Source organism: Agrilus planipennis, unplaced genomic scaffold, assembly GCF_000699045.2.
Source record: "Agrilus planipennis isolate EAB-ADULT unplaced genomic scaffold, Apla_2.0 scaffold225, whole genome shotgun sequence".
Lineage (NCBI taxonomy): Eukaryota > Metazoa > Arthropoda > Insecta > Coleoptera > Buprestidae > Agrilus > Agrilus planipennis.
In genome coordinates this window covers 155,120-183,075 of record NW_020442415.1, presented here as the reverse complement: position 1 = coordinate 183,075, position 27,956 = coordinate 155,120, and the positions used below count along the sequence as shown (strand labels likewise).

General features: G+C 38.9%; 2 protein-coding genes across 2 annotated transcripts in view; both read right to left on the bottom strand.

Annotated features, from left to right (window-relative positions):
• Positions 1–18,841, bottom strand: part of LOC108738615 (homeotic protein empty spiracles) — a 51,756-nt gene extending 32,915 nt beyond the window's left edge. The window contains exon 1 of the mRNA XM_025980158.1: positions 17,492–18,841. Coding sequence (XP_025835943.1) covers positions 17,492–18,167 — 676 coding nt within the window. The 5' untranslated portion in view covers positions 18,168–18,841. The remainder of the gene's footprint in view (positions 1–17,491) is intronic.
• Positions 18,842–20,144: 1,303 nt separating this feature from the next.
• LOC112906284 (homeotic protein empty spiracles-like) lies at positions 20,145–21,520 on the bottom strand. Its single transcript, XM_025980173.1, has one exon. It carries the CDS (start codon positions 20,844–20,846, stop codon positions 20,145–20,147), a length of 702 nt encoding a protein of 233 aa, XP_025835958.1. The 5' UTR covers positions 20,847–21,520.
• Between the last annotated feature and the right edge of the window lie 6,436 nt (positions 21,521–27,956).

The following is a 27,956-nucleotide window of genomic DNA, read 5'->3' as shown; positions in this document are numbered from 1 at the left end:
GCCGCGCGCTTGTGTATTATACATATAATTGTCAATGTCTGCTGATAGCAAGTGACTTGAAGTAGTTAAAACGATTTTTTATCGGATGCTAGTGATCGTAGTTGGCAGCGATTTTACTTGTATACTACACACACATACACACATAAACACACGCAAGTGTGACGGTCGCAGGCAACGTTGTTCGAAATTAATCGCGACCGGTCGTAGTGTGCCGCGACACCGCGACCGCTGCGGCTAAGGACAAAAATGCCGCGACTTAATAAAGTTGCAAAACGTCCTCAATACAAATTGAAGCTATTTGTTGGCGATTTTCCGTCGCTACTTTGCATGTGGAGAATGTAGTCGTTGCAATCGCGGCTGGCGACGGGGACAAACGAATAAACAAATATACAACTCGCAGCAAAACGAGCCGCAATTGTTTTGAAATACAACAAAGGTCGACTGACTACGGTTCTGATATTTGTCTATTTGTTTTCTTTTGTCTTTTAAAAGGATTTTCATATACCAACCAAATTTTATTACGCCTACTCGGTAAGACACTGCGTAATAAGGCAATGCGCATCCTGTTTGACGTCATCGCGCTTGACGATTTTTGCTTACGATTTGTTTTTGCGTTTTCTATCCTCTTTTATTACTCACGATACGTTTTTGATCGTACTTCTAGTCTTATTGGGATTATTAAATAACAAGAAATGGAAATGCATAAATTACAAAGCTCTCGATACGAATGGGTTTCGTTTAGCGTTACTGTAGATATACGAGGGTGGATTGATAAGTTTCCGGCCTAACCAAGAGATGACGCCACTAGGCCTACCTTGAGGTGACATTCTATAGTACCATCCTTGGATAGCTTGTAGCTATAGTTTCAGCCCGATCTCCTNAAAGTTCAAAGACGTTCTCGAATGATAACCAATTTTTCCTGAGCGAAGCGAGGGTAGAACAGCTTGTTTTATTATCACAGGATAAGGCAGGTCGTGATCGAAAATTCGGTTTGAGATTACAAAATGTGAATTTTTGTCGTACGGCTTTGTATGGGTGTAAAACATGGACGGTGTGGATATCCAAGGAAAAAGAAAGGTTAGAAAGATGTCAAAAATACAATGACCAGAAAATCACTTTGAAATGATGGGGTACTAGAAAGGGTAGAAAAAGATGGAAGTCAATGAGAAATAGGCGAGATGGGGTGGCAGGACATTGAAGGCTAGTCAGAGACATATTGCACATATTGCAATAAAAGGTTTCACTGGGTTTAAGGAAATGGCAAGATTGAAACAAAATAGGAAAATTATAAGCGCCAAGGAAATAAAAAAAAGTTCTAACCAATTGAATTATCATCTAATGGATAGAAATGTTAATGGGAAGGAAAAGAACGTATAGGGCACAGACTATACAAGTCAATAAGAAAAAGGGATAAGTCGGATGGTAGGGCACCTTCTAAAGGATATCATCATCATCATAAGGTCGTCAGTACTAAGAGTGGTTGGACACGCACCTCCACTCCTTTCTATCCTGAGCTAATCTTTGCATTTCCCTAAAACTAAAACAACACACATCCTTAACTATTCGCGAACAGTTATCTAATTTAGATCTAGCTCTACTCCTCTTAACTCCTGTTTCTACCTCTAATATGCATCTGACTAGGCCTTCATGCCTGAGAAGGTGTCCTACCAACCTATCTCGCGTTATTTCTTTTTGACTTCCATAGAGTCCTCTGTTCCCTTTTTCTTTCAATACCTCTTTCTAACCTTCTAAAGTATAGTTAGAAACAAATTGAATGCAGAAACAGGAGTAAACAGGGTCATAAATAAACAATTTAGATTACTGTACGTAAACAATTGTGGAATGCTCTAACTGACTCAGGACGGAAAAGAATGGAGTAGCTTGATCTATCAATCTCTGGGCTGACGAATTTTGCGAAATGATGATTATGGGTAACAAGATCAATTAGTGCTATAATTTTGTGGTTCATTTAGACCGTAGGTACGTCATACATCTACGTATGGTAGGGGTCGTGTCCCTATCCCGACGTTCGTTTGTCTTTAGGGAATTTTTAAGGCGCCACTCCTCGCATTTGTCCGTTGTCTATTCTCTACAACTAACTATACACATAACTAAGGAATATGTTCACTCCTACGAGTCGGATCGATGCCATTGAGGGGCCAATTTGCATTGGTCCGATAATGAATTAATATTCGCGATCCGTGGGGCAATTTGCCATTATATTATCAGGCCACAAATGGGATCGACACGATTCTCGGTAAATAGCTGGAGAATTACCTAATGGGAACAACCAACGTCTTTGTCGATACCGTATAAGAGAGAGAGAGAGAGAAGACGGAGAGAGAGAAAAAAAGCACCGATAATTACACCTAATTACCGCTCTTTAAGAGTCTTTATTAGAATTTGCTCGGTAATTACTCCTAACTATATGCGGAATAAGTAAAATCTCTTGACTTGAAAATATATTGCCGTTATTAAACTAACACAAACAAAACGAATACACTCGAAATGTACGTATTAGTTACAACAAATAACAAATCAATAAACAGTTAATTTTGCATTAATTCGTGTGACATAGACAGTCGCTTCTGGAAGTTTTTAAGAGACAAAAATAGACAAAGGTGTATGTTTGGAGCATGGCGTTGTACGGGTGCGAAACATGGACAGTGGGCGCTGCGGAAAAGAATAGGTTAGAAGCCTTTGAAATGTGGTGTTATAGGCGGATGATGAGGATATCGTGGATAGAGAAGGTTAGAAATGAAGAGGTATTAGAAAGAATAGGAGAACAGAGGACTCTATGGATGTCAATAAAAAAATAGGCGAGATAGATTGGTAAGACACCTTCTCCGGCATGAAGGTCTAGTTAGAGATATATTAGAGGCAGAAAAAGGATTTAAGAGGAGTATAGGTAGACTTAGATTAGATTATTGTTCGCAAATAGTTAAAGATGTGGGATGTTCTTCTTTTTAACTAACTCAGTATAAGANTGACGACCTTAAGATGATGATGATGAAAAACAATCACATCTCAAAGTGATGATGACGATAGCCAAATGTAGGTCACAACCAACGACATATCACGATCTATGTGAAATTGAAGTTTGAATAAAATCTGTCAAATAATCCTTACGTTAAAGGACAACATTCGAAAAGAATGGGCTGATTGACTAGTAAAGCTAATGTCATATAAACCTTATAATTGTTTGCCTTACCTAACCCAACCTAAGATAAAGTTTACGTATAGGTTTAAGAATGTTCGTCTGCTACTATTTGGTAGTGGAATTTACCTGTACCTTTCGTTTTACGAATTTGAAAATAAGTACGTAAAATAATTGCAAAACAAACAGTAAAATGGTGAGTGGTAGTTAAATAAGGTCTTGTACCACCTGCAGTGTCCTTCTGCAATTGTGATATGTGATGATATCGCACATTTTTATGTACATTTTTTCTTAATTAACATCCTTAACGAGTTAATTGGTTCGAGCAGCCCACAGATTACCGACAAAATTAATTTATAGGGACGCATTTTGATGGTGTAATGGTACAGTAAAATTGTAGTAATTGTCGACGGCGTAGGCGAACGCGCGGTTACGATTTAATCTACATAATAATTGAACTTGTCCCAGAAAGATCGGAGATACGGCCGAATATGTCGCGCCCGGATTATTAAAAGAATAACGAATCTACATATAAAAGGCGTAATAATGAGACGAAAAAATAAACGTTTTATGCACAATAATTTGCCCCAACAGCCGCGTGAATATTAAGTTTGTTACACGCGGCATGAAAATACTCTGCAATCAATTAACTTTATTCGATGAATTAATTTTTATTTAAATAAAACGGAGGCGATATCATCGAAGGAATAAAAATCAATGTTTATCCATGAAGGGTTTATTTCAAAGATGTGGCGATTAAAATTCTATCGCCCTAACGGACTGCGTATAGAATGAAGGTATTAACTGAGTTACTACGTTTGGTCAAAACGTTACAGAATGTCACAAATTCGCCCTGATCGTTTTAGAATTTTCTAGAAAGTTCAAAGACGTTCTCGAATGATAACCAATTTTTCCTGAGCGAAGCGAGGGTAGAACAGCTTGTTTTATTATCACAGGATAAGGCAGGTCGTGATCGAAAATTCGGTTTGAGATTACAAAATGTGAATTTTTGTCGTACGGCTTTGTATGGGTGTAAAACATGGACGGTGTGGATATCCAAGGAAAAAGAAAGGTTAGAAAGATGTCAAAAATACAATGACCAGAAAATCACTTTGAAATGATGGGGTACTAGAAAGGGTAGAAAAAGATGGAAGTCAATGAGAAATAGGCGAGATGGGGTGGCAGGACATTGAAGGCTAGTCAGAGACATATTGCACATATTGCAATAAAAGGTTTCACTGGGTTTAAGGAAATGGCAAGATTGAAACAAAATAGGAAAATTATAAGCGCCAAGGAAATAAAAAAAAGTTCTAACCAATTGAATTATCATCTAATGGATAGAAATGTTAATGGGAAGGAAAAGAACGTATAGGGCACAGACTATACAAGTCAATAAGAAAAAGGGATAAGTCGGATGGTAGGGCACCTTCTAAAGGATATCATCATCATCATAAGGTCGTCAGTACTAAGAGTGGTTGGACACGCACCTCCACTCCTTTCTATCCTGAGCTAATCTTTGCATTTCCCTAAAACTAAAACAACACACATCCTTAACTATTCGCGAACAGTTATCTAATTTAGATCTAGCTCTACTCCTCTTAACTCCTGTTTCTACCTCTAATATGCATCTGACTAGGCCTTCATGCCTGAGAAGGTGTCCTACCAACCTATCTCGCGTTATTTCTTTTTGACTTCCATAGAGTCCTCTGTTCCCTTTTTCTTTCAATACCTCTTTCTAACCTTCTAAAGTATAGTTAGAAACAAATTGAATGCAGAAACAGGAGTAAACAGGGTCATAAATAAACAATTTAGATTACTGTACGTAAACAATTGTGGAATGCTCTAACTGACTCAGGACGGAAAAGAATGGAGTAGCTTGATCTATCAATCTCTGGGCTGACGAATTTTGCGAAATGATGATTATGGGTAACAAGATCAATTAGTGCTATAATTTTGTGGTTCATTTAGACCGTAGGTACGTCATACATCTACGTATGGTAGGGGTCGTGTCCCTATCCCGACGTTCGTTTGTCTTTAGGGAATTTTTAAGGCGCCACTCCTCGCATTTGTCCGTTGTCTATTCTCTACAACTAACTATACACATAACTAAGGAATATGTTCACTCCTTCGAGTCGGATCGATGCCATTGAGGGGCCAATTTGCATTGGTCCGATAATGAATTAATATTCGCGATCCGTGGGGCAATTTGCCATTATATTATCAGGCCACCGTGACACCGGTGCGCGAAGTTTNCTAGAACAGCCCATATCCTTAACTATTTGCGAACAGTAATCTAATCTAGGTCTACCTCTACCCCTCCTAACTCCTGTTTCTACCTCTAATATGAATCTGACTAGGACTTCATGCCTGAGAAGGTGTCCTGCCGATCTATCTCGCCTATTGTTGACTTCCATAGAGTCCCCTTTTCTTTCCAATACCTCCTCATGTCTAATCTTCTAAAGGATAGTTAGAAACAAATTAAATGCAGAAACAGGAGTAAACAGTCATAGATAAATAATTTAGATTAATGTACGTAAATAATTGTAAGCAATGTGGTATGCTCTAACTCAGAACGGAAAAGAATAGAGTTGCATGTTCTACCAATCTTTGGGCTGACGAACTTTGCGAAATGATCATTATGGGTGGCAAGATTAATTTGCGCCATAATTATGTGGTTCATATAGAGTGCAGGTACCTACGTCATACATCTATCCTACCCCGACGTTCGTTTATCTTTAGGGAATTTTTAAGGCGCGACTCCTCGCATTTGTCCGTTTCTTATTCTCTATAACTAACTATACACATAACTAAAGAATTTGTTCGCTCCTACGAGTCGGATCGATGCCATTGAGGGGCCAATTTGCATTGGTCCGATAATGAATTAATATTCGCGATCCGTGGGGCAATTTGCCATTATATTATCAGGCCACCGTGACACCGGTGCGCGAAGTTTTACTATCAACGACATAATTATTCAAATTTTCCGAACGTTTTGCTCGGACATCGGTCAATACGTATTCGATCTGCATCGTCTTTTGGCATTTTAACGGGCAACTTTTGCTTATGCGAAACAATCGCGCATTTAGCTTGCGTTAACGGCCCTGCGAACCGGGAATTTCAATGCAAGAACGCACTCTTAACTAACTATTTCTACATGTGTATTTTTATGCTGGCCTGTTGCAAATCGGACGCACGAAGAATTTTTATCGGCAGGTAATTTTTCCGTTTCGATTTCGACGCCTTTTGTTTCCCCTTATCAAATATAAGTGCTGGTAATTAAACGTAAACATTCAGTAACATATTTATTACTTTCTTTGATGCTCAAACAAAAGAAAGTAATGGTAGATAATAAAAAAAACAATCAGCACATGAATTAAGTTGTTATTCGTACTGCACATTGCCATTATTTTATAGTAAATAGTTATTAAAATTCCAAAAAGAAATAAGTGAGTGCAGTGATTTCCTGTAGTTTTCGCTGATATCGGTAATTAACCAATAACTGATCGTAATTGATGCTCTGAGATGTTCGTAGCCTGGGGCAATCTAATTATCCTCAGCGTGTACAACGCAACGTGAATTTGCCATAATAGCTGTCTATATGTATGTAAATCACTAGGTTCGCGTATAATAGTAAGGCAAATATTATTAGTTACTTATCTATTTACTCGGTTACATGAGTGTTTATTATGTGTATGCATACATACATAAGGAGTGTAATGAATTTTTATAAATACCGTTCTGATATATGATTATCATGTCACCTAAGCTGCGAGAACAAGAACTTCATCAATTTATTTTGGAATCAACATTAACTTTAACAGTACTGATAAATACTTAGTTAAAGTTGTTTATGTTGAATAGAAGCTTCATTTATCGCAAATAGTTCGTTCCAGGACATATGAAGTTGTAAGGAATATGGTGCAATCTGAAATAGGCAAAACGATCAAGCTCTGAAAGTACGAATCAAAGAACATCAACAAACGGCGTCGTAAAATTAAAGCTCACGTCGCCACGTATTAAACGATTTGTAACGGTTTTTACGACACCCTGTATCTTAATTGAGCTATTTGGATCGTTTGGTACTAGTGTGTAATTGTGTGTGACATTTAGAAATTATCCTGGTAATGTAACCGTGAAAACCCCATACTTATCTTGGCGGCTATCTTGCAAAGTTCGACATTTTCGTGGTAGTTATTTTCCAATTAGCTAGCACTATCGTCCAAAGTGGAATTTAAAAACACCTCGCGAGATCGTTGGAAATAATTAAGTATAATTGATACCCTTCCGGAAAGGGATAGACAGAGAGATGGAGAGCGTCACAACGATAGGATAATTTAACAAAAATGAAAACCCCAACCAGAAATTAAAACATCGTTAAACGCCTGTTTTAAACTACATTGCAACGACATGCAAAACGTTCATAAGATAATGTATTATGTAAGCGAGGGTGAAATTAGGGGTTAACATCTGCCTGTGCGATGGATATACCGTCATTTTCGGCTAACTATAAGACTGTTAATTATATGAGCACTTAACATTTAATGTGTAACTACCACTTGGCAAAAGGAGTTCATTGTCAAATGGTAGTTTAACTTTTAGAGGTGTTTATAATCATTCCCTTAAGAATATTTGATGGGTTGTTAATATGGAGTTACAAGAAAGATTTAAAAATTTGTTTGTGCTAACGTGTAGCTTCGTGGCACGACGCATAGAGTGATAGATTGAAGCGCAAGAGGTTACGGGTTCGATACTCGCACCGGACAATAAAAAAAATTCAACCACCAAAAAATCTAAGTACGTGGTATTAAAAAGAAAGAACAAAAAAGTTTAGCAATAGTAATTACGTACTGGAACTAATTATCAAAAACAACTGCGGACATGATAAGTTGAATTACGAATACAAAAAAATAGCGTTTGTTTACGAAATAATTTGGTAAAAGATGAAAAATTCCGGTTGTAAATTTTCACACGATCCACCTTCACCTTTTCAATTTTAACGTTATTATTGTCGCATATCTGTCAAACGGATTAACATAAGAACTATTGTTACGTCAGTGGGACGTCAGTCAAGCCGATCGTCCGCGGCAAAAGTCAAATAATTAACCTCCCACACGTTTTAACTGCTAGTAAATAAAATTCAATTAAGATACAAGATAAAGTGTAATGGCCGCAGAGAACATTATATTTGAGTTTCTTATTACCATGTAAATGACTGGCAATTACTTCTGAGCAATTTGATACAAACACACACAACCACCACAACTAGATAGGTACCAATACGCACACGCATATGACTTGATAAGGAATGCTAGGTGATTGAGTCAGCAGCGACTTGTTTTACAAATCGGTCTACATATTATTCAGCCAAACTATAGCTTAACGGGTGGTCCCTAAAGGGGTTAATTTTGCCATTCTCTTAAAGAAACTTATCATATCAGTTCGCATTAGACAAGTCTTTTTTTACTGAAATGGAGTATATTTTATTTGTAGTCAAATTTATTCGAAGATTGCTCTTAATACTCGTTGTTGAAATTAAGCAAATACTTACGTGTTTTGGCAATTTTTAAAAATCAACCCTTAAGGATGAAATGTTGTGATGTGCGTTTCGTATTAAAACAGGGCAATCGTTAATATAACGTTAATCGCAAGATGTGTTGCAACGTTGTATCGACTGCGTACTGCCTGACCCGAGGAAATTGCTATTTCAAGTTTCCATGATGTGAAATTTACACCAGATCATTTGCATGCTTGAAACCATAACATTATTCAAATGTAGAAATACCAACTCACATGTACAAGCGTAGAAACCTACATGTACCTATGCCTACATTTTTATCAGAACAAATGGTATTTTGACATAGGTAAATACAGAGGCTCTAAATTAGCAGCTTCCGTTAGCAATATAACGACTAATGTGAAATGGATTTCGAACGAGACGAGGCGGATTTGAATCTCAATGTGTAGAGTTAAAATGTTTGAAGTGGAACTTCTATATAGACGGCGGGTATTACGATTTTTTCTGTCACGAAAAAGCGTTACGGCTACGTGGAGGGGAAGAAAAAGACTGTCGGCGGCGGAGAGAGGGCAATGGCTATATTAGATGGATATAATGCGCAGTCGCGCGGAGAGCGGGGAGTCCAGTACAGTCCCGGCGGCGTGTGCTGTGCTCAGTTGTTGTTTTCTTACCTCTGCTCTCCACATGTATTTGCGATCTGTATAAAAACCAAATCAAACCCGAGTTGGAATTCCGGCCGGGCTTTTTGAAAGGGACTAATCGGGGTCGATCTTTAAGGCAGTATTATTGCCCAATTTGGCTCCAGATTTCAATTTGTATTAGCAAAAACCAAAACCAATTAAATCTTTTGATAAACGCTGTGTCTAATAAATTGAAATGGATTTCTAAATGAAATAGCGCTAATTGAATGAATGAATATGAGTAATCTTATTCAATAAGTCTTCTTCAATAGTCTTTGCACTAATTATCGCAAATAGAGGTATATGCAGTTGTAACGACAAAATATTTCGTTTACATATTAATAAGTTGTCCTTTTCGATAGGTAATGAAAAAACAAAACGTCAGCGAGAATTAATTTATAATGCTGGTGCTGTCAGAAATTAATACAGACCCAATGAATAAAACATGATATACAAATTAGTTGCAGCGATCGCATATTATGTATTTCGGTACGCAGCTGTCACAGGAGGCCATTGTATCCCCGGCGATATCATTGTCCGCGAATCGACAGGAAAAATGCAATTCATTTAATTAATCTCCATTCTAAATCGTCGGTATTAGGCACTAATAGGTCCGTAATGATCACCTAATTAGTCAGGTGGGACTAATAAAATTTAACTAAACCTCAAAATGCGACATTTCAACAAATATAGGGTTGTTCGGAAAGTCATTTCGTTTTTTCCCGACAGAGGATTTAATTGTATTCTTTTGCACCCAACTTCACATTTAAGCCGTATAATTTTTATATGCTTTGAGAGCTCATATAGCAAGGCTTGTGTGTGAAAAATTCCAATTAATTCTACGCAGTAGTTTTTGGTTGGTGCCCTTTTAAATATGGAGAGCGATAAGCAGCATTTTCGACATATCTTACTGTTTTACTACAGAAAGGGTAAAAATGCTGTTCAAGCCAGAAAGAAATTGACTGATGTGTATGGAGAAGGTGTGTTGACAGTACGCCAGTGCCAGAACTGGTTCGCTAAATTTCGATCCGGCAATTTTGATGTCGAAGATGCACCACGTTCGGGAAGGCCGGTTGAAGCTGATAAAGACGCGATAAAGGCATTAGTTGATGTGAACCGGCGAATAACAACACGTGAGATCGGATTGAGGTTAAATTTATCAAATTCAACAGTTTATGACCACTTGAAAGGCCTGGGATTATCCTCGAAGCTCGATGTATGGGTTCCCCATGTTCTCACAGAGAGAAATCTGTGTCGCCGCATTGACGTCTGCGATTCGCTTCTCAAACGTCACGAAAATGATCCGTTTTTGAAGCGCATCATCACTGGGGACGAAAAATGGGTTGTATACAACAACGTCAAACGCAAGAGGTCATGGAGCAAAAAAGATGAACCGGCTCAAACCATTTCCAAAGCCGATATTCACCAAAAAAAGGTGATGCTGTCTGTTTGGTGGGATTTTAAAGGAATCGTTTTTTTTTAGCTTTTACCGGATAACACAACGATTAATTCGGAAGTCTACTGTCATCAGCTGGACAAACTGAATGATGCACTTCAACAGAAAAGGTCAGAACTAATCAACAGGAAAGGTGTAGTGTTTCACCAAGACAACGCGAGACCTCACACAAGTTTGGTCACTCGCCAAAAGCTTTTACAGCTTGAATGGGATACAATGCTACACCCACCATATTCTCCAGACCTGGCACCATCGGATTATTATTTGTTCCGGTCACTCCAAAATTTTTTAGACGGTAAAACCTTCACCTCAAATGAGGAGGTCAAAAACCTCCTCGATCAGTTTTTTGCCAGCAAAGACCAAAAATTTTATGAGCGTGGAATTATGCTACTACCAGAAAGATGGCAAAAGGTGTTGGACCAGAACGGTCAATATATAATTTAATAAAGTATTTGTTTATTATACGAAAACTGTCTTTCATTTCCACAAAAAAAAAACGAAATGACTTCGAGTTACGTCGAAAGCTGAGCGAATGAAATTACCCAAAAAGAACTCACAAAAGAGTGATCATTAGATATAGATAGAGATAGAACTTTTAACAATAAGTTTACCCGAACTTTACAGGAAAAATTTGATTGCAATCCTTACAATTTTAAAATTATTCGAATTATGTCACCTCGCATTTTGAGAACCTAACGAGGATAGGGAAGAGTGGAGGTGCGTGTCCAACCAGACTGACGATCTTATGATGATGACATGTTTTTCATGAAATTTATCTAATCATCGATATGCGTCGTTTCAACCATATCGTGTTTTTGATCCTGTATATTGTCCAATATTAATCATAACGAGTGCGTTAACATTTTTGTTAAATTTTTTTATAACAATAAACTTTCTTATCACCTTATCATATGGAGTAATTTATAGCGATCTAATGTTTGAATGGACGAAGCAGATGGAGCAGAATTCTCATTTCAAAAGCCCGTTTCTTATCACAATAACATTTGTCATCCATTGTTCTTATTGTGCCTATTGATGTTACAATATTTGTCTCCGTCGTCGTTAATATTACGAATACAAGCCAATTTAACCCCCGGTTCAGTTTAATGATCCATTTTGTTATAAATTGTCAGCTAACCGTCCCGTGCGTCCTCCAACATCGCGTCGCATATACAGCCCGCGGACGCCAGAGAATAATTAACAATGTGAATGCGAGGTCCTTTAGACGAGGCCCACGCGTTAATAAAATTCTATTCCCGGCAAATATAAAACTGAATTGCTTGTGGTATTAACTAATTACATGCTTAATTGTTGTTTCACTATCGAAATAGCATATTGCTATTATTATTATTATTATTGCTGAGTGCTTATGAATGCAAAGGAATAATAAACATTCGATTACCTACATTATTAGTTTTAAAAATAAACCCGAGTTTTGGGTTAGTTACTCTACTAATTTAGATAGTTAATATTAGCACTTTAATTAGTTTTTCTTGATTGTTATGTGTCATACAACTGGAAAAATATCTACCATTTATTCACTTCCTTGCTTTAATATATATACGTATGCACTGTTTGATTCTAAGGGTTCGCCAACGTACAATGAGAAGATTGAATAAATCGAGTTACTGTAGGAAGTACTAAGAGTAACATTTCTTAAGTTTATAGACTAATAATTGGCACAGAAGGCGAAACTATTAGAAAAACCCTGTATTTCCAATAGGTCCATATGAAATTCAAACCCCTTAGATCTTGGTCATTGATTTAGTAATCAGTAACGCGACCAACTGAGCTATGGCGATCTCGTGTGAAGCAACAATTGAAATTCTGACAAACCTAACAAACTATAGTGTGATTGAATAGAAGGTTTAAGTTCATCTAAGAGTTCGATTTAGTGGAATGAGAAGATTGAGTAACGCATGGTACTATAGAATGGTTAGAGTGCATTCACACACATGGGATTCATTGAGGAGCTTAATTGGAGCATAGAAGCTCAATCTACTAGAGAAGATCAATATATTTTTAATAGCTTCCTATGGAATTCGAACCCTTTAGCATCTGGTGTTTCCTTTATTATTACTAATCAGTAACACAACCTACTGAGCTATGGCGATCTCGTGTGAAGCAATAAATAGAAATACTGTACAAATCCAGCAAACTAATGTGATTTAATAGAAGGTTAAAGCTCATCCAGGGATTTATTAAAGTAGAACGAGAATATTGAGTAACACATGATCATCATCATCATCATAAGGTCGTTAGTTTGGTTGGGCGCGAACGCACCTTCACTCCTTCTTATCCTGAGATAATCTTCGCATTTTCCTAAAACTAGAACATCCCCCATCCTTAACTATTTGCGAACAGTAATCTAATCTAGGTCTACCTCTACCCCTCCTAACTCCTGTTTCTGCTATGTCATCATCATCATCATCATAAGGTTGTCAGTCCTAAGACTGGTTGGACATGTACCTCCACTCTTTCCTATCCTGAGCTAAACTTCGCATTTCCCTAAAACTAGAACAGCCCACATCCTTAACTATTTGCGAACAGTAATCTAATCTAGGTCTACCTCTACCCCTCCTAACTCCTGTTTCTGCCTCTAATATGTCTCTGACTAGACCTTCATGCCTGAGAAGGTGTCCTACCAACCTATCTCGCCTATTTTTTATTGACTTCCATAGAGTCCTCTGTTCTCCTATTCTTTCCAATACCTCTTCATTTCTAACCTTTTCTACCCACGATATCCTCATCATCCGCCTATAACACCACATTTCGAACGCTTCTAACCTTTTCTTTTCCGCCGCTCCCACTGTCCATGTTTCGCACCCGTACAACGCCGTGCTCCAAACATACACCTTTAACAACCTTTTTCGAATTTCTAAATTAACCGTTCGCGAGCATAGAAGTGACTTCTTTTTATTAAAGGCGACACGACCCTGCGCTATCCTCTGCTTTATATCCCTACTACTCCTTCCATCCTGACTTATCTGACTTCCTAGGTATCTAAAATCAGCCACTTCATCTAATTTTTCGTCTCCTATCTTTATATTCGCCCTTTCCCTACTTTTTCTTCCCTTGCATACCAGTACTTTAGTTTTACTTTTATTTATTTTCTGCTATGTGACTGAAAAAAATTCCTGTTAACAAGTGCGCATCAGTAAAAGTAGCTTAATCAATTTCAACCTTATTATACGTATTATGACAACAATGCGCCTGTTCTATAGGACAATTAACTCTCGTATATTTTTACACAGTAGATAATGATAGATAATTTTCGCTTTTTACACTAGTGGACGTCCATTTCAAAAATCGGTCTGACCTCAAGCTGCTGCTTAGTTATAAGTTGAAGACTACGTCTCTACTGAATTCTATTATACGTACGTCTGTTATACGATATATTACGTATAAATTTTAAAAGATACGACGTTTACTTTCCCGAAATGAATAGTAATTTGGTAATTTTCGTGCATTAGAAACCTAAAATTACTACAACTCTTCCGCCGCTTAGCAGCTAACGCGGGGTAATTATTTACACATTACAGACTGGCGCAATAATTATGAACGAAACTGCTCGCGGCGAAACTTTACCTATATATACGTAAATACATAGATAGCTAATGGCCCTTTGCATCCTTGAAATTTAACCCGACGGGTAAATTGTAAGCCGTTTCTTTGTCTAATACAGCACACGTTGAAAACTAAACGTCTACTTTACACTGACCTGTCTAAATTCATAGCTTTATGATAGCAAGTGGGAGTGCGGAGAAGAACCTTGCGAGCTTCCAAAGGAGCATGCAGAACTGCCTGGTGTAAACCAGTTCACCATTTAATACAGATGTTTATAATCATTCCCTTAACAATATATTATGGGTTGTCCATACGGAGTTACAAGAAAGATTTAAAAATTTGTTAGTTCTAACAGGTAGCGTCATGGTCCAACGCATAGAGTGATAGATTGAAGCGCAAGAGGTTACGGGTTCGATACTCGCTTCAGACAATAAAAAAGTTCAACCTCTAACTTGCAGTTCTTAAAAGGGTTAGTTTGGTTACGTAACTATAAACAGATATTCACACTTGTACTAATTAAACCGACGGGTAAATTATGAGCCGTTTCTTTGTTCTAATGCACTGACTGGATATATGATAGCAAATAGGAGTGTAAAGAGGGGCGGTACAGGCTTCCAAACCAGTGTGCAGAGCTGCCTGATGCGGCGCAGTTCAACTCTTAATATATATTACGAGAGATACCCACCGCGATGCGCTCGACCAAAGATTAAAAGCATTTATTTGTTGTTATATTACTAAATTTTAAATATTAGATCTCAAAAGTACATAAATAGATACATATCTAATTTTATCGACAGAGAGATACCTACAGTCATTCTTACGTTGCATGGTATGTTTTTCAAGTATCATATAGAAAAAGAATCATTACTCTATAATGGTAATAAGTAATATAAATTCTGTTCACATACTCCCAAAATCTTATAGCATCATTCAAAGATCTATTAACGTTCCTAGTCTTCAAAATTTATTACACTGACTGTAGCGAAATAATATAAATCTCTGTCAACCGAAATGAAATTTATGACTTTTTGTCGTCGTATAATAAAATCATGTTTAATTATTGTGTAAAATAAGTATTTCTTAGGGCGGAATTAATTAAAATTTTGCTTGGAGGTAATTCAATATCGTATTAAAAATACAGATAAAAATATTTCCTGCAGAAAACCATTAAAATCGACAGTATCTGATGTGTGGATAGAGAAAGAGCATGCTGACTTAGAATAGTATCAAATTTCAAACAGGCAAATACTAACATTACAACAAACAAGTGCGTGCCTGTACTTGAGATACCCAATGCAGGCATTAGGTGTTTTAGATTTAAAAATTGACTATAGCTAACATACGCGAGTGTAGGTATGTATGTGTCGGATTGAGGTAGAGTTAATACTTATTTTAAATTACAGCCTTCTTATCTGTTAGATGGCATACACAACGTCCTTATGTCCTTACAGGATGTTCGTCGAATGCATAATGCATTTTCAACGCGCTTCTACACGTGTGCGTGTGCTCGCTCATATGTACCTTATATTGGTATGTGTTTTCCTACACGTGATTTATACCGTGTTCGTATGGATTCTCATGTCATTTTAAACGATTCAAGTAATAAAAAAAAATCATAAAGAACTGAATACACATAAAGAAAAAGTAAGAAAGAAAATTAACTTGAGAAGTACATATTTTGAGATACACTCCCATATCCATTAGACATACAATTTAGATGTTTGCAGAACCGGCAGACTGACAGATAGACAGACAGACAGACACATTCATGTGTGTATGTATGATTATAACGAGAGGTATCAGAATAACATTTTATATTAGGAGAGTAATGCTGAGAAAGCAGACACAGAGAAATGGCCTAGTCGGTAGAGTGCTGGTTGACTTTGGATGCTTAGAACTTGACGTCAGAGGTTCGAATCTAACAAATAACAAAAAAAAAGTTCTAAGCCTAAATATAAAGGACAGAGAATGTCAACCAATAATTAAGAAAATTAGTACCGAATAATGTAGCTCTACCTTATCCTACCAAAGTCATAATAGTAATTGATTGAACGGTTGTAGAAAAAAATGACTGAAAATTCCTTAATCTAATAATTGGACTATGGCTTTTAACAGTTTATTAATTTGTGTGTAGACCTTTTAAAATTTTCTCAAGCCATTAATAGGTGGTATAAGCCGTCACTGTTAATTAATTTGGTATAATGACAAAAGTGTTGTCAATAAAATGCTTAATTATACATTATATCCTGATGATACCCAGGTATATATTTGATTCGTTAAGTAGCACTAATCTGTAGTAAAAATTATAAGTGCAGCGTTTAATGGTTCCATGTAGGCACCTATATATCCTCATGTAGGTAATTGCAGATAATTAAAATAATTATAATTATGTAGGTAAGTCAAAGAGGTGATTAATTTTAAAAGGTACATACAGATAGCACAGATAATATTAACTTAGATAATAATAAGTTTCCTAAAATTAATAATAAACAATGTGTATGTATTAGGTTCTTGTAAATAATAATTACTCATAAGTAATTACTTAAAATTAAACAATTAATCGTAATTCAATAATCGTAACGTTTTATTGCAATTTAAATTTGATTACTCACTCGCTGTCATTGTTTGTTTTGTTTTTGATTTCTGTTTTTTGTACAGTTAGTTATCCTAGAGTGTGTGGGATCGTATTCGACGGGGTGGCGGGCAAATCGCCTTCTATTTTTTTATATCCACCTCTCTCTCTCTCTCTCTCTCTCTTTTCTTTTTTCAAACGGCAACACACAACAATTGTACACTGACTGAAATTTAATTATCTTAATGAGTTAATTTATTACTTGATCTGTGAATAAGTCGTAAAACTGCAATTGCACCGCGTAATCGAATGTATTTTTGTTTTTATGACCACTTATCGCTACTCTGAACAACGACCTCACAATACCTGACAGAGAAACCTCTCACGACGTACTCGTATGAGTTAGACTGGTGATTAAAATTGAAAATATCACGAAAGGTAAAGAGCTTCTCAATCAAATTACAACCAATTTTTGGCAATCATTGCCCATTTCACTTCTTCTGTCTCTTGCAAAGTTATTATTTGAAATATATGATCGACTTACCCCCTGGAAATCGGTGTGGGAATATTCTCCCGTGTCGTGACAACAGCCAGGGATACAGGGGATAACTTTCCCTCGGGGGTGTGTGCGTTGAAAGGGGTGAATGCTGTGCAAATCCCGGTTGGCCAGAGCTGAGAGCAGCTGCCAGCGCAGCCCCTTGAAAATGAGCGGCCAAAGCAAAGGGGTGTCCGCCATGATTGTGCATCATCTCCGGCTGCAGGAACCCGTTTTTGGGCACCAAGTTCGGGTCGTAGGTTGGGCTCGGTCGTATTAACGAATGCGCCGGGATGCCGGGTACCATTATGGGCGGTTTCGGCGACGGCGGAGGCGATCTGGACGGCGAAACACTGGGCCGCAAGGGCGAACTGTTAAGTCTACTACCGTTTGGCGAGGAATTGACTTGGTTTTGCGGGGATAAATTGAGTCCTTTGGGGGATAGGTTTAAACCGCACAGCGAACTGTTCAGACCGCCGTTGGGCGACGCAAGATGGTTCAGGCGATGGGGCGATACGTTGCTCCGATCGCTCGACGGAGATAAAGGTCCGGAACTTTCGGATAAGTGGATGGGCGAATGCTGGGGACTCGGGTGGTTGGCACCACCGACTATAGAATCGATCGAGAAACCGATCTTGGGCTTGGAAGGCACTTGTACTATTGGCGTCGGTGCAAGAGGCATCATGATTGGGTTAATACCCCGCGATGAAATGAAAAATCACCGTGGCCAGTGAGTGAGTGAGCGACTGAGTGAGTAACCGCCGTCCCCGGCTCTCAGCAACAGCAGCGGCAGCAGGAACTTCGTTGCTCCCGTTTCTTTACGACCATTATTCCTCTTTTTGCCGAAACGAAATGGGACACCCGCAACATGAACATTCGAACATAATCCGTCGCATAAATCACACGTTTAATGCACGTTCGAATTCGAAACAAATCAAATTGCCGTTAACGAACATGAGATTTCCAATTTAACACCCAATTATCGGTTCAGGAGCTGAATAATATGAAAGAATCGATCTCACAACACTTTAAACTTAACTTTCGTCCGTCGGAAGCGTACCTATTCTTCGTGGCATTCTCAGTAGCGATCAGTTGATCAGTTGTCTATCGTAAGAACCTCTTTTTCGAGCGCACTATCACACTAGTTGCGTTCCACTATCTTTTACCCTTAAGGGCTCGTCCAGATTAAGCGGCTCTTCTTTATCACAATTCGAGCACTCCTGTCACAATCACGCTCCACGTCCGGATCGTCACATCAACAACAGTTTATTTCACGTTAACTTTTTGTTCTGATTGTTATTGTTTATTTTAAAAAAAAAGTCGCAGTCTGTCCGCAAAACTACTACAGTGCGTGCTACCTGCCGTAACTTTCTACGGCTAATAAGTTGGTTTGATCGTCCTCTCCTCACGCGCCCGTTTCGGGGGTGGGGGGCGGATTAAGTGATCAGACCGCGGTGGTGGGGATCGGCTGAGTCGCATTGGACTCCGGCTAATGTCGCTAGTGACATAATGGAACGCGGCCATTGGTCGCCTAGTCTAACGCGATGGGATTACGGAGTGACGTCACCGCCCATTGCTGACACCTCTACGTTAGTTACGGAAAAATGTTTGCAAGGGGAATATTATTGCGCCCAAAGAACCGGCTAAATGCCGATGACGACGGTCAACGGCGAGAAGGAAGTTACGGTTAGTGGATATTTTTTTTCACTTGACGCGATCGCGTAGGCCGCGGATCGCGCGAGAGCGAGACGGCACGAAAAATGACGGACGTCGCTTTTCGTTTTGTTTAAAGCGGCGCGACGCGTTACGCCTAAGCGGTGCGCGCGCCTTACGCGGGCGTGGCCATCGCGGTAAAAGGTTATTAATTCTTCAATAATGAATATACCATGCCCATTAAGATCGGTTTTACTTGTGAACTTAATTATTTAAAGTAAATGGGCGTAAGAAGGAAAATTAGGAGGTGGTTTGTTGTTCGTAAGGCCATTCTTTTTAATCAAGTGTTTTATGTTCTTTTATAGGTAGGTACCTATAAGTAGACTGTTTTGTAGATGGGTAGGTACGTAGTTGGTTAGGTACTTATCGTCACGGGTTTATCTACTAATTAATTCTTCCCATCGCGCTGGATTTTGCGTTAGCGAATTCCGGGGGATTAGCGCAATAAATCTCTTAGAACTGGTGAGGATGACGATACACAAACGTTTACCTAATCTAAAGAAACATAGGAACACAGTTAGTTATCCTAGAGTGTGTGGGATCGTATTCGACGGGGTGGCGGGCAAATCGCCTTCTATTTTTTTATATCCACCTCTCTCTCTCTCTCTCTCTCTCTTTTCTTTTTTCAAACGGCAACACACAACAATTGTACACTGACTGAAATTTAATTATCTTAATGAGTTAATTTATTACTTGATCTGTGAATAAGTCGTAAAACTGCAATTGCACCGCGTAATCGAATGTATTTTTGTTTTTATGACCACTTATCGCTACTCTGAACAACGACCTCACAATACCTGACAGAGAAACCTCTCACGACGTACTCGTATGAGTTAGACTGGTGATTAAAATTGAAAATATCACGAAAGGTAAAGAGCTTCTCAATCAAATTACAACCAATTTTTGGCAATCATTGCCCATTTCACTTCTTCTGTCTCTTGCAAAGTTATTATTTGAAATATATGATCGACTTACCCCCTGGAAATCGGTGTGGGAATATTCTCCCGTGTCGTGACAACAGCCAGGGATACAGGGGATAACTTTCCCTCGGGGGTGTGTGCGTTGAAAGGGGTGAATGCTGTGCAAATCCCGGTTGGCCAGAGCTGAGAGCAGCTGCCAGCGCAGCCCCTTGAAAATGAGCGGCCAAAGCAAAGGGGTGTCCGCCATGATTGTGCATCATCTCCGGCTGCAGGAACCCGTTTTTGGGCACCAAGTTCGGGTCGTAGGTTGGGCTCGGTCGTATTAACGAATGCGCCGGGATGCCGGGTACCATTATGGGCGGTTTCGGCGACGGCGGAGGCGATCTGGACGGCGAAACACTGGGCCGCAAGGGCGAACTGTTAAGTCTACTACCGTTTGGCGAGGAATTGACTTGGTTTTGCGGGGATAAATTGAGTCCTTTGGGGGATAGGTTTAAACCGCACAGCGAACTGTTCAGACCGCCGTTGGGCGACGCAAGATGGTTCAGGCGATGGGGCGATACGTTGCTCCGATCGCTCGACGGAGATAAAGGTCCGGAACTTTCGGATAAGTGGATGGGCGAATGCTGGGGACTCGGGTGGTTGGCACCACCGACTATAGAATCGATCGAGAAACCGATCTTGGGCTTGGAAGGCACTTGTACTATTGGCGTCGGTGCAAGAGGCATCATGATTGGGTTAATACCCCGCGATGAAATGAAAAATCACCGTGGCCAGTGAGTGAGTGAGCGACTGAGTGAGTAACCGCCGTCCCCGGCTCTCAGCAACAGCAGCGGCAGCAGGAACTTCGTTGCTCCCGTTTCTTTACGACCATTATTCCTCTTTTTGCCGAAACGAAATGGGACACCCGCAACATGAACATTCGAACATAATCCGTCGCATAAATCACACGTTTATTGCACGTTCGAATTCGAAACAAATCAAATTGCCGTTAACGAACATGAGATTTCCAATTTAACACCCAATTATCGGTTCAGGAGCTGAATAATATGAAAGAATCGATCTCACAACACTTTAAACTTAACTTTCGTCCGTCGGAAGCGTACCTATTCTTCGTGGCATTCTCAGTAGCGATCAGTTGATCAGTTGTCTATCGTAAGAACCTCTTTTTCGAGCGCACTATCACACTAGTTGCGTTCCACTATCTTTTACCCTTAAGGGCTCGTCCAGATTAAGCGGCTCTTCTTTATCACAATTCGAGCACTTCTGTCACAATCACGCTCTACGTCCGGATCGTCACATCAACAACAGTTTATTTCACGTTAACTTTTTGTTCTGATTGTTATTGTTTATTTTAAAAAAAAAGTCGCAGTCTGTCCGCAAAACTACTACAGTGCGTGCTACCTGCCGTAACTTTCTACGGCTAATAAGTTGGTTTGATCGTCCTCTCCTCACGCGCCCGTTTCGGGGTGGGGGGCGGATTAAGTGATCAGACCGCGGTGGTGGGGATCGGCTGAGTCGCATTGGACTCCGGCTAATGTCGCTAGTGACATAATGGAACGCGGCCATTGGTCGCTTAGTCTAACGCGATGGGATTACGGAGTGACGTCACCGCCCATTGNACTTATAATAAAAAGAAAAGGAAAACAATATACTTTACATAAGAGTTACCATGATGCACAAGTCATAATAGAAATTCCATCAGTGTCCGATCGTTGCGATAGCTGTTAATAACCTATTGTTAGGTGTCATCTAAATCAACAAGTATACTTTGTAATAATTATTATTACTGTTTACCATTTCATTGAAAAGATTTTAACTGCAAGTCATTTCCTGAATTACAATTTCTATTATTATATGGTAGTGTTCTTTATTAATGAAAATAATACTTTATTCAAATATTAATAAGTGGCTAGGTATTAGGTACTTCTTATATGTCAATCCGTTTATTAATTTCTCTTTTTTGAAAATTTGGATTAAATTCGAATCACATTTGGATTACTTCGATTCTGGCAGTATTTGACAGTATTTGTCAGAAATTATGTTCATTATCCTTATTTATTAATGGTACTAGACCGATTAAAAATTTTACCTATCTACACGCCGTCTGTTTGTTGTACAAGAAGCACAATTGCGAAAAGTTATATTTTTATTGTTATTATTTGTATATGTATAGATCTACAATCTGATTAATGATTTTGAACGAAGCGAAATTGGAACCGACGATATTTTATCGCTCCTTGCGTGAGTGGCTAAATGAGAATAAATGTACTCAAGGGTTCAAGTGATCCAGTTGTAGGATTTACATCTAACAAAGCAACCTACTTGCTGCAAACATTCTAGCATTTTCTTTTCGGTCACCTCCTGTATTATCAAACTCGATAACTAATCAAACATTTCTCGTTCAGACTCTTCATCATTATCATCTTAAGACCTTCAGTCCGGACACTGGCTGTCATACGCTTATAAAAAGTTTATTGGTATTTATAGATTTGTTTTAAAAGGAAATAAATGACCTAATATAAACATATTAGCTTCCCCTCTTTCGTCAGGGTCTCCATATTTCTATGCTTTCCATAGTCTACGAACTGGAACAATTTCAAGAGGTTAATTACCCCGGAAATATTTGTTCAAGAGTGTTGCTTTTATGTTGTTATAAATTTCTAATCTTTTTCTCTGGCGGGCAAAGCAGATCTGGAGTCTTGGAGAGATTGCTGATAACAGATAGGCTCGAGTTAGGGTGACCGGGGGTGGTTCGTAGTAAGGAGACCGAGATGAAATTGATCGATAATAAATTATTTTTCATTTTTCTATATTTGTTTTTCTCTAACTTTTTAGTTTTTATTTTTTTGAAAAAATTCAAATTGCGAATTCTTGAGAATTGTTAATTTTATGTATCTACCTATCAGTAAGCAGAACTTTAGTAAATTTCAACGACCGTCCGATAACTTTTTCATTAATACCTACATACGTAGGTACTTTAATATAATATATCCTTACGTATTAATTACCTCCTCACGTATGTTTTTAATTACTGGTAGTTTTGCCAACAGTCGACTTGAAAATGGTAATTAACTTGGTGATGTTTTAGTCGAAAGGCAAACTTCCTCTTTTCACCTAATAACAGGGTTTATCGTTGTTATTATTATTACTATTATAATTATTATGTACGATATAACGTAGCGTCAGTATTGAGTGCCCACCTATTGAGACAAAACTGATGTAAACAACACACTGGGCCTGTCCGTCTACGTTTCGTTGTACCCCTGTGAATGTCCGAAAAGTAGCGATACTTCAACCGTGAATCGCGATTATTATGATCCATTATGGAACAGTATATTTACCTGAGGAAGTAAATAATTAAGGTGTAATTAAAAGCGTATCAGGACGTGTTTAAGGACACAGGGAAACGTTATGGGTATATGCATGTTGGTGATGGGCAATCTTTGTCGTGTTGACGACGATCCTTATCTCTTCCGAAACATTAACGGCCTTTGTTATATGAAAAAGTCTCTCGAGTGTTACAACAAATACGTACACGTCACTGACGTTGTCGAATTGTCTTACACAATTTTTTGTGCCTGTCAGAAAATCACAATAATCGAACAAACTAATTGCCAAAAATATATTAATTGGAGATACTTGTAATTATATACATATTATAAAAGCTAGAAAAATCGCAGGCTGCTTAAACGACACCATATGAAGGAATAATGACCTAAATATATTCCGGGATATTTAAAGGGTAACATCTGAAGACACTGTAGAATGCATCGCGTCATAGTACTACCGCAACGTAGGGGATGTAAAAAGTGTGCACAAAAAGTACCCCAGTTAATGAGTCGTCAATTATTGAGAACAGTTACCATGTTATCTTGTCGGCTTTCGACGGAACACACATACCTATTCGTGACCTTCGCAAACAGCTGAAACGTAGACAAGTCAGTTGTACGTCTGCAGTCGTTAGCGTTCGATCGGCAAAGCATTACCACAAATAATAAACAAAATACAAAAATGTGGAAATATCAAGCAAAAACCAATGTATTCACATGCGAAATATGTGGACATATGGTTGGTGCAATGGGAATGTACCGGCGGTATCACGTAAGGCATCGTCATCATTGCCGGAGCAGTTAGGGTTTTCGGTATAAGGCCACTACCCTCATGTTTATGTACATCTCACTAAATCGTGCGAGATAGCTCATTACACTTGTTTTTCATGTACCTTCTTTTCCCTTAATTTTTCTGGAATACTAATTAGACATAGTGTATAAATGCACCATATGATCTGCAGGGACCTGACACATCTAAAACAAAAAAATTATTAGAAACAGCAGAAATGAAGATACTTCGCAGAATTCCTGGGAAAACCCTGTACGACAGAGAAAAAGTGGAGACTATGTAAAGCGAAAAAATCGGTTGTCTGTAAAGTCGGTTTACTGACGATAATTGAACGTGACAACGTCATAAGAAAATACTGATGGAATGGTTTCATTTTTCAAAAGAAAATTTTAATTTTATTTGTTTGATAGATATTTTGTATGGATATAGAGAAGGAGGTAAATGGAAATGTATTATTGTATAGCAGCTGTCCACGCGGACGCATCGCTCACTCAAGTAGGAGAGAGACAGATGTCGAACGCTGCCGAACGCGGAGGCCGATTGTGCCTCTTTGTCGCTCGTTCCGCGCTCTCGCTTGCACTTCAAGCCTTAAATGGAACGCCTCAGAGCGAGGTAACGCCGCATGAGTCATGTTTTTTCGTGCGTGCAGCCGGCTCTATCGAATTATAAGACGTTGTCACGTCAAAAATTACAAAATGGACATACAACGGGAAAAGAGAATAGAATGCTCACATAGAAAAAATGGGATAAGATAGAATGGCTAAATAGGCCGACGGTTAGTCCCCTGGGAAGGGCAAGTCAAGGATGTTATAATTATCGTATCAGAACTGAAACAGTAACCTTTTTTAATCACTAAACGTACAGCAAAAAACCTCTTCGTATAAGCAGGTGTAGATAACAAGTATTACGTAGAAGGAATGTTAATTAGTTAAAATGGGCCGATATTTAAACTGGCTTTTCTTGTAAAATAAATAGGTACTTATTTATATAATGACTCGCCCTTAGTCACTTTCTAAAACGCCCATCTCGCCAAATTGGGCTGGCAGGCAGCAGCCGAAGAACGAAGATACTCGCATACATACGTGCGCCATCAAGACGGCGTTGTAACGGCGATAACGCCGACAACGATGTGCAGCCTGTAATTTCGTAAATTAACAAGAGACGTATTATGTATGTATATTCAGCTATAAAGAGGGAAATTTAGCTCACATTAATACATAAATGGAAATGCAACTTCTCTCGTTAGGACGCGCAGCCATCGTCAGAATGCAAACAAATTTAAACGAATTATTATTGGCCCCTTTTGTTCTTGCCTATAGCCTTCGGGACTTCATTATTTAAATTGCTACGCTATTTTCGAACAGCACAAGAAGGATACAACAAAATTTTGAACGATTCAATGGAAATATTAATTTTTACCCTTATTACTGAACCAGCTGAAGCTGATGGTCAAAGGGACATGTACGCCCATTCCAAATTTTTAGAAAAGAGAGAAGCACTTTTGGGTTTTATATAAAATAACTTCGTCGTCGCGAATTTTTCTACTATTACTAATATCTAGAACTTTTTACCTGAGGGACATAGAAAACAGGGAATCTGAATCAGATACCTGAGTATTCATACGTTTCCTAATAATGGACTCACTACGGTGGTCTAAACGACCATTGGACCTGGGCCCGTCTGCCCTGGTCCAAGTTTTTCTGTGGTTTCCTTGGATCACTTAAGTGCATGTTGCGGCAGTAATATTCCACAGATATTTCACTCTATTGTGTCTTCATTTCGTCCGTCTCATCTTTCTCACCCGAACCACCACCCACCCATTCCCACGATTCCTGAAAGGAGACTGAAGAGGACCTTCCTACATCCAAAAGTTTTTACTCTTATGGACTTACTACCGAGCGGCGTGGCTTAGAGATTTAGACCATTGCTTATCAGGACGCCTGTTCGATTCGAAGTCCATCTGCCTTGGTCCAAGTTTTTCTGTAGTTTCCTCGGATCATTTAGGCAAATGCTGGGGTAGTAATATTCTACAGACAATCTTTCATTCTCTTCTGTCTTCATTTCATCCGCCTCATCTTTCTCACCTGATCCACCACTCAACCATTTCTACGATTCCTGAAAGGAAACTGAAGAGGGCCTTCCGCCCTACCTTCCGGCGTAGTCCACAGGGACTTCCCGCTCACTAGCATTACTGGCTGGTGGGAATGGAACACCCAAAAGTTTCTAGCTTTATGGACTCACTACCGAGCAGCATAGCATAGAGGTTAGACCATTGCTTATCATTCGTGAGGACGCCGGTTCAATTCCGGGTCCGTCTGTCTTGGTCCAAGTTTTTCTGTAAGTTCCTTGGATCACTTAAGCAAATATTGGGCTAGTAATTTTCCACACATCTTTCATTCTCTTCTGTCTTCATTTCGTCCGTCTCATCTTTCTCACCCGAACCTCACGATTCCTGAAATGAGGCTGAAGAGGGGTCTTCCGCTGTCCCCTCAATAGCATTACTGGCTGGTGGGAATGAAACATCCAAAAGTTTTTTTTAGTTTTAAGAACCCACTAACCTTAGCACGGTATATCTTCAGGGCTCTCGATTGAAGTCCTGATCCAAAAGGCCTTGAGTGACCAGAGGCGACAAAACGTTGGCAATATACATTTTGATTTTTGTCATAAACAGCGCTAGTTATTTTAGCAGACAAGACGTTGTTCACAGTATAAGTTCAGTAGTCTATTTTCTTTTGAAATTATCGTATAAAGCGTAATCTTTAAATTGCGGCGAGAACACATTGATATGCGTATGTCCATACGTAGGCATAAGAAGGGATGCAAATTACCAATAATTTTAACTGCACCTCGGTTATTAAGTGCGAAAGAATAAAATTACCATCAATTAGCCGTAAACGCCAGACAAATGTTGACTTTCGTTAAAAATGCAAGAGAACCGATAAAAATTGCCGTTCAGGATGTGTGCAACGCATACTTTCATCTTGTTAAGTATTATTTAACGTTAATTGGCAAGAGCGAGACGGATAATAGTTTGTGCGAATCGAGAGAGCGAAGAAACCGCGTCCGGCAACATGCAATTTAGCCCTGGGTTGCAAGGTTTGTGTGTATGAGTGAGTAAACGCATTATTAAAGGCGTTTACTCACTTATAAGACAGAATTTACGTTAAGTAACACGTAGTGAGCTCTCGCATGTGAAGAAAAAATTATTGACAGACCATCATATCAGGACGTAAGCTCAATGTACTCATATAGGTACCATTGATGGGTACCATAAAATGCCTTTAAAGTTGGAAAGCATCATCATAAGATCGTCATGTCCGAGAAGGTATTCTACTAACCTGTCTCGCCTATTTCTTATTGACTTCCACAGACTCCTCTGTTCTCCTATTCTTTCTAATACCTCTTCATTCCTAACTTTCTCTATCCACGGTATCCTGATTATTCGCCGGTAACACCACATTTCAAACGCTTCTATCCTTTTCTTCTTCCTAGCGTCCAACATCCTTGTTTCGAAGCCGGACAGCGCCGCACTCCAAACATACACCTTTACCAATCATTTTGGAATTTCTAAATCAACCGTTCGCGAGCATAGAAGTGACTTCTTTTTATTTAAGGCCACTCGACCATGCGCTATCCTCTGCTTTATATCTACTACTCCTTCCGTCCTGATTTATCTGACTTGGTAGATACCTAAAATCTGCCACTTCTTCTAATTTTTC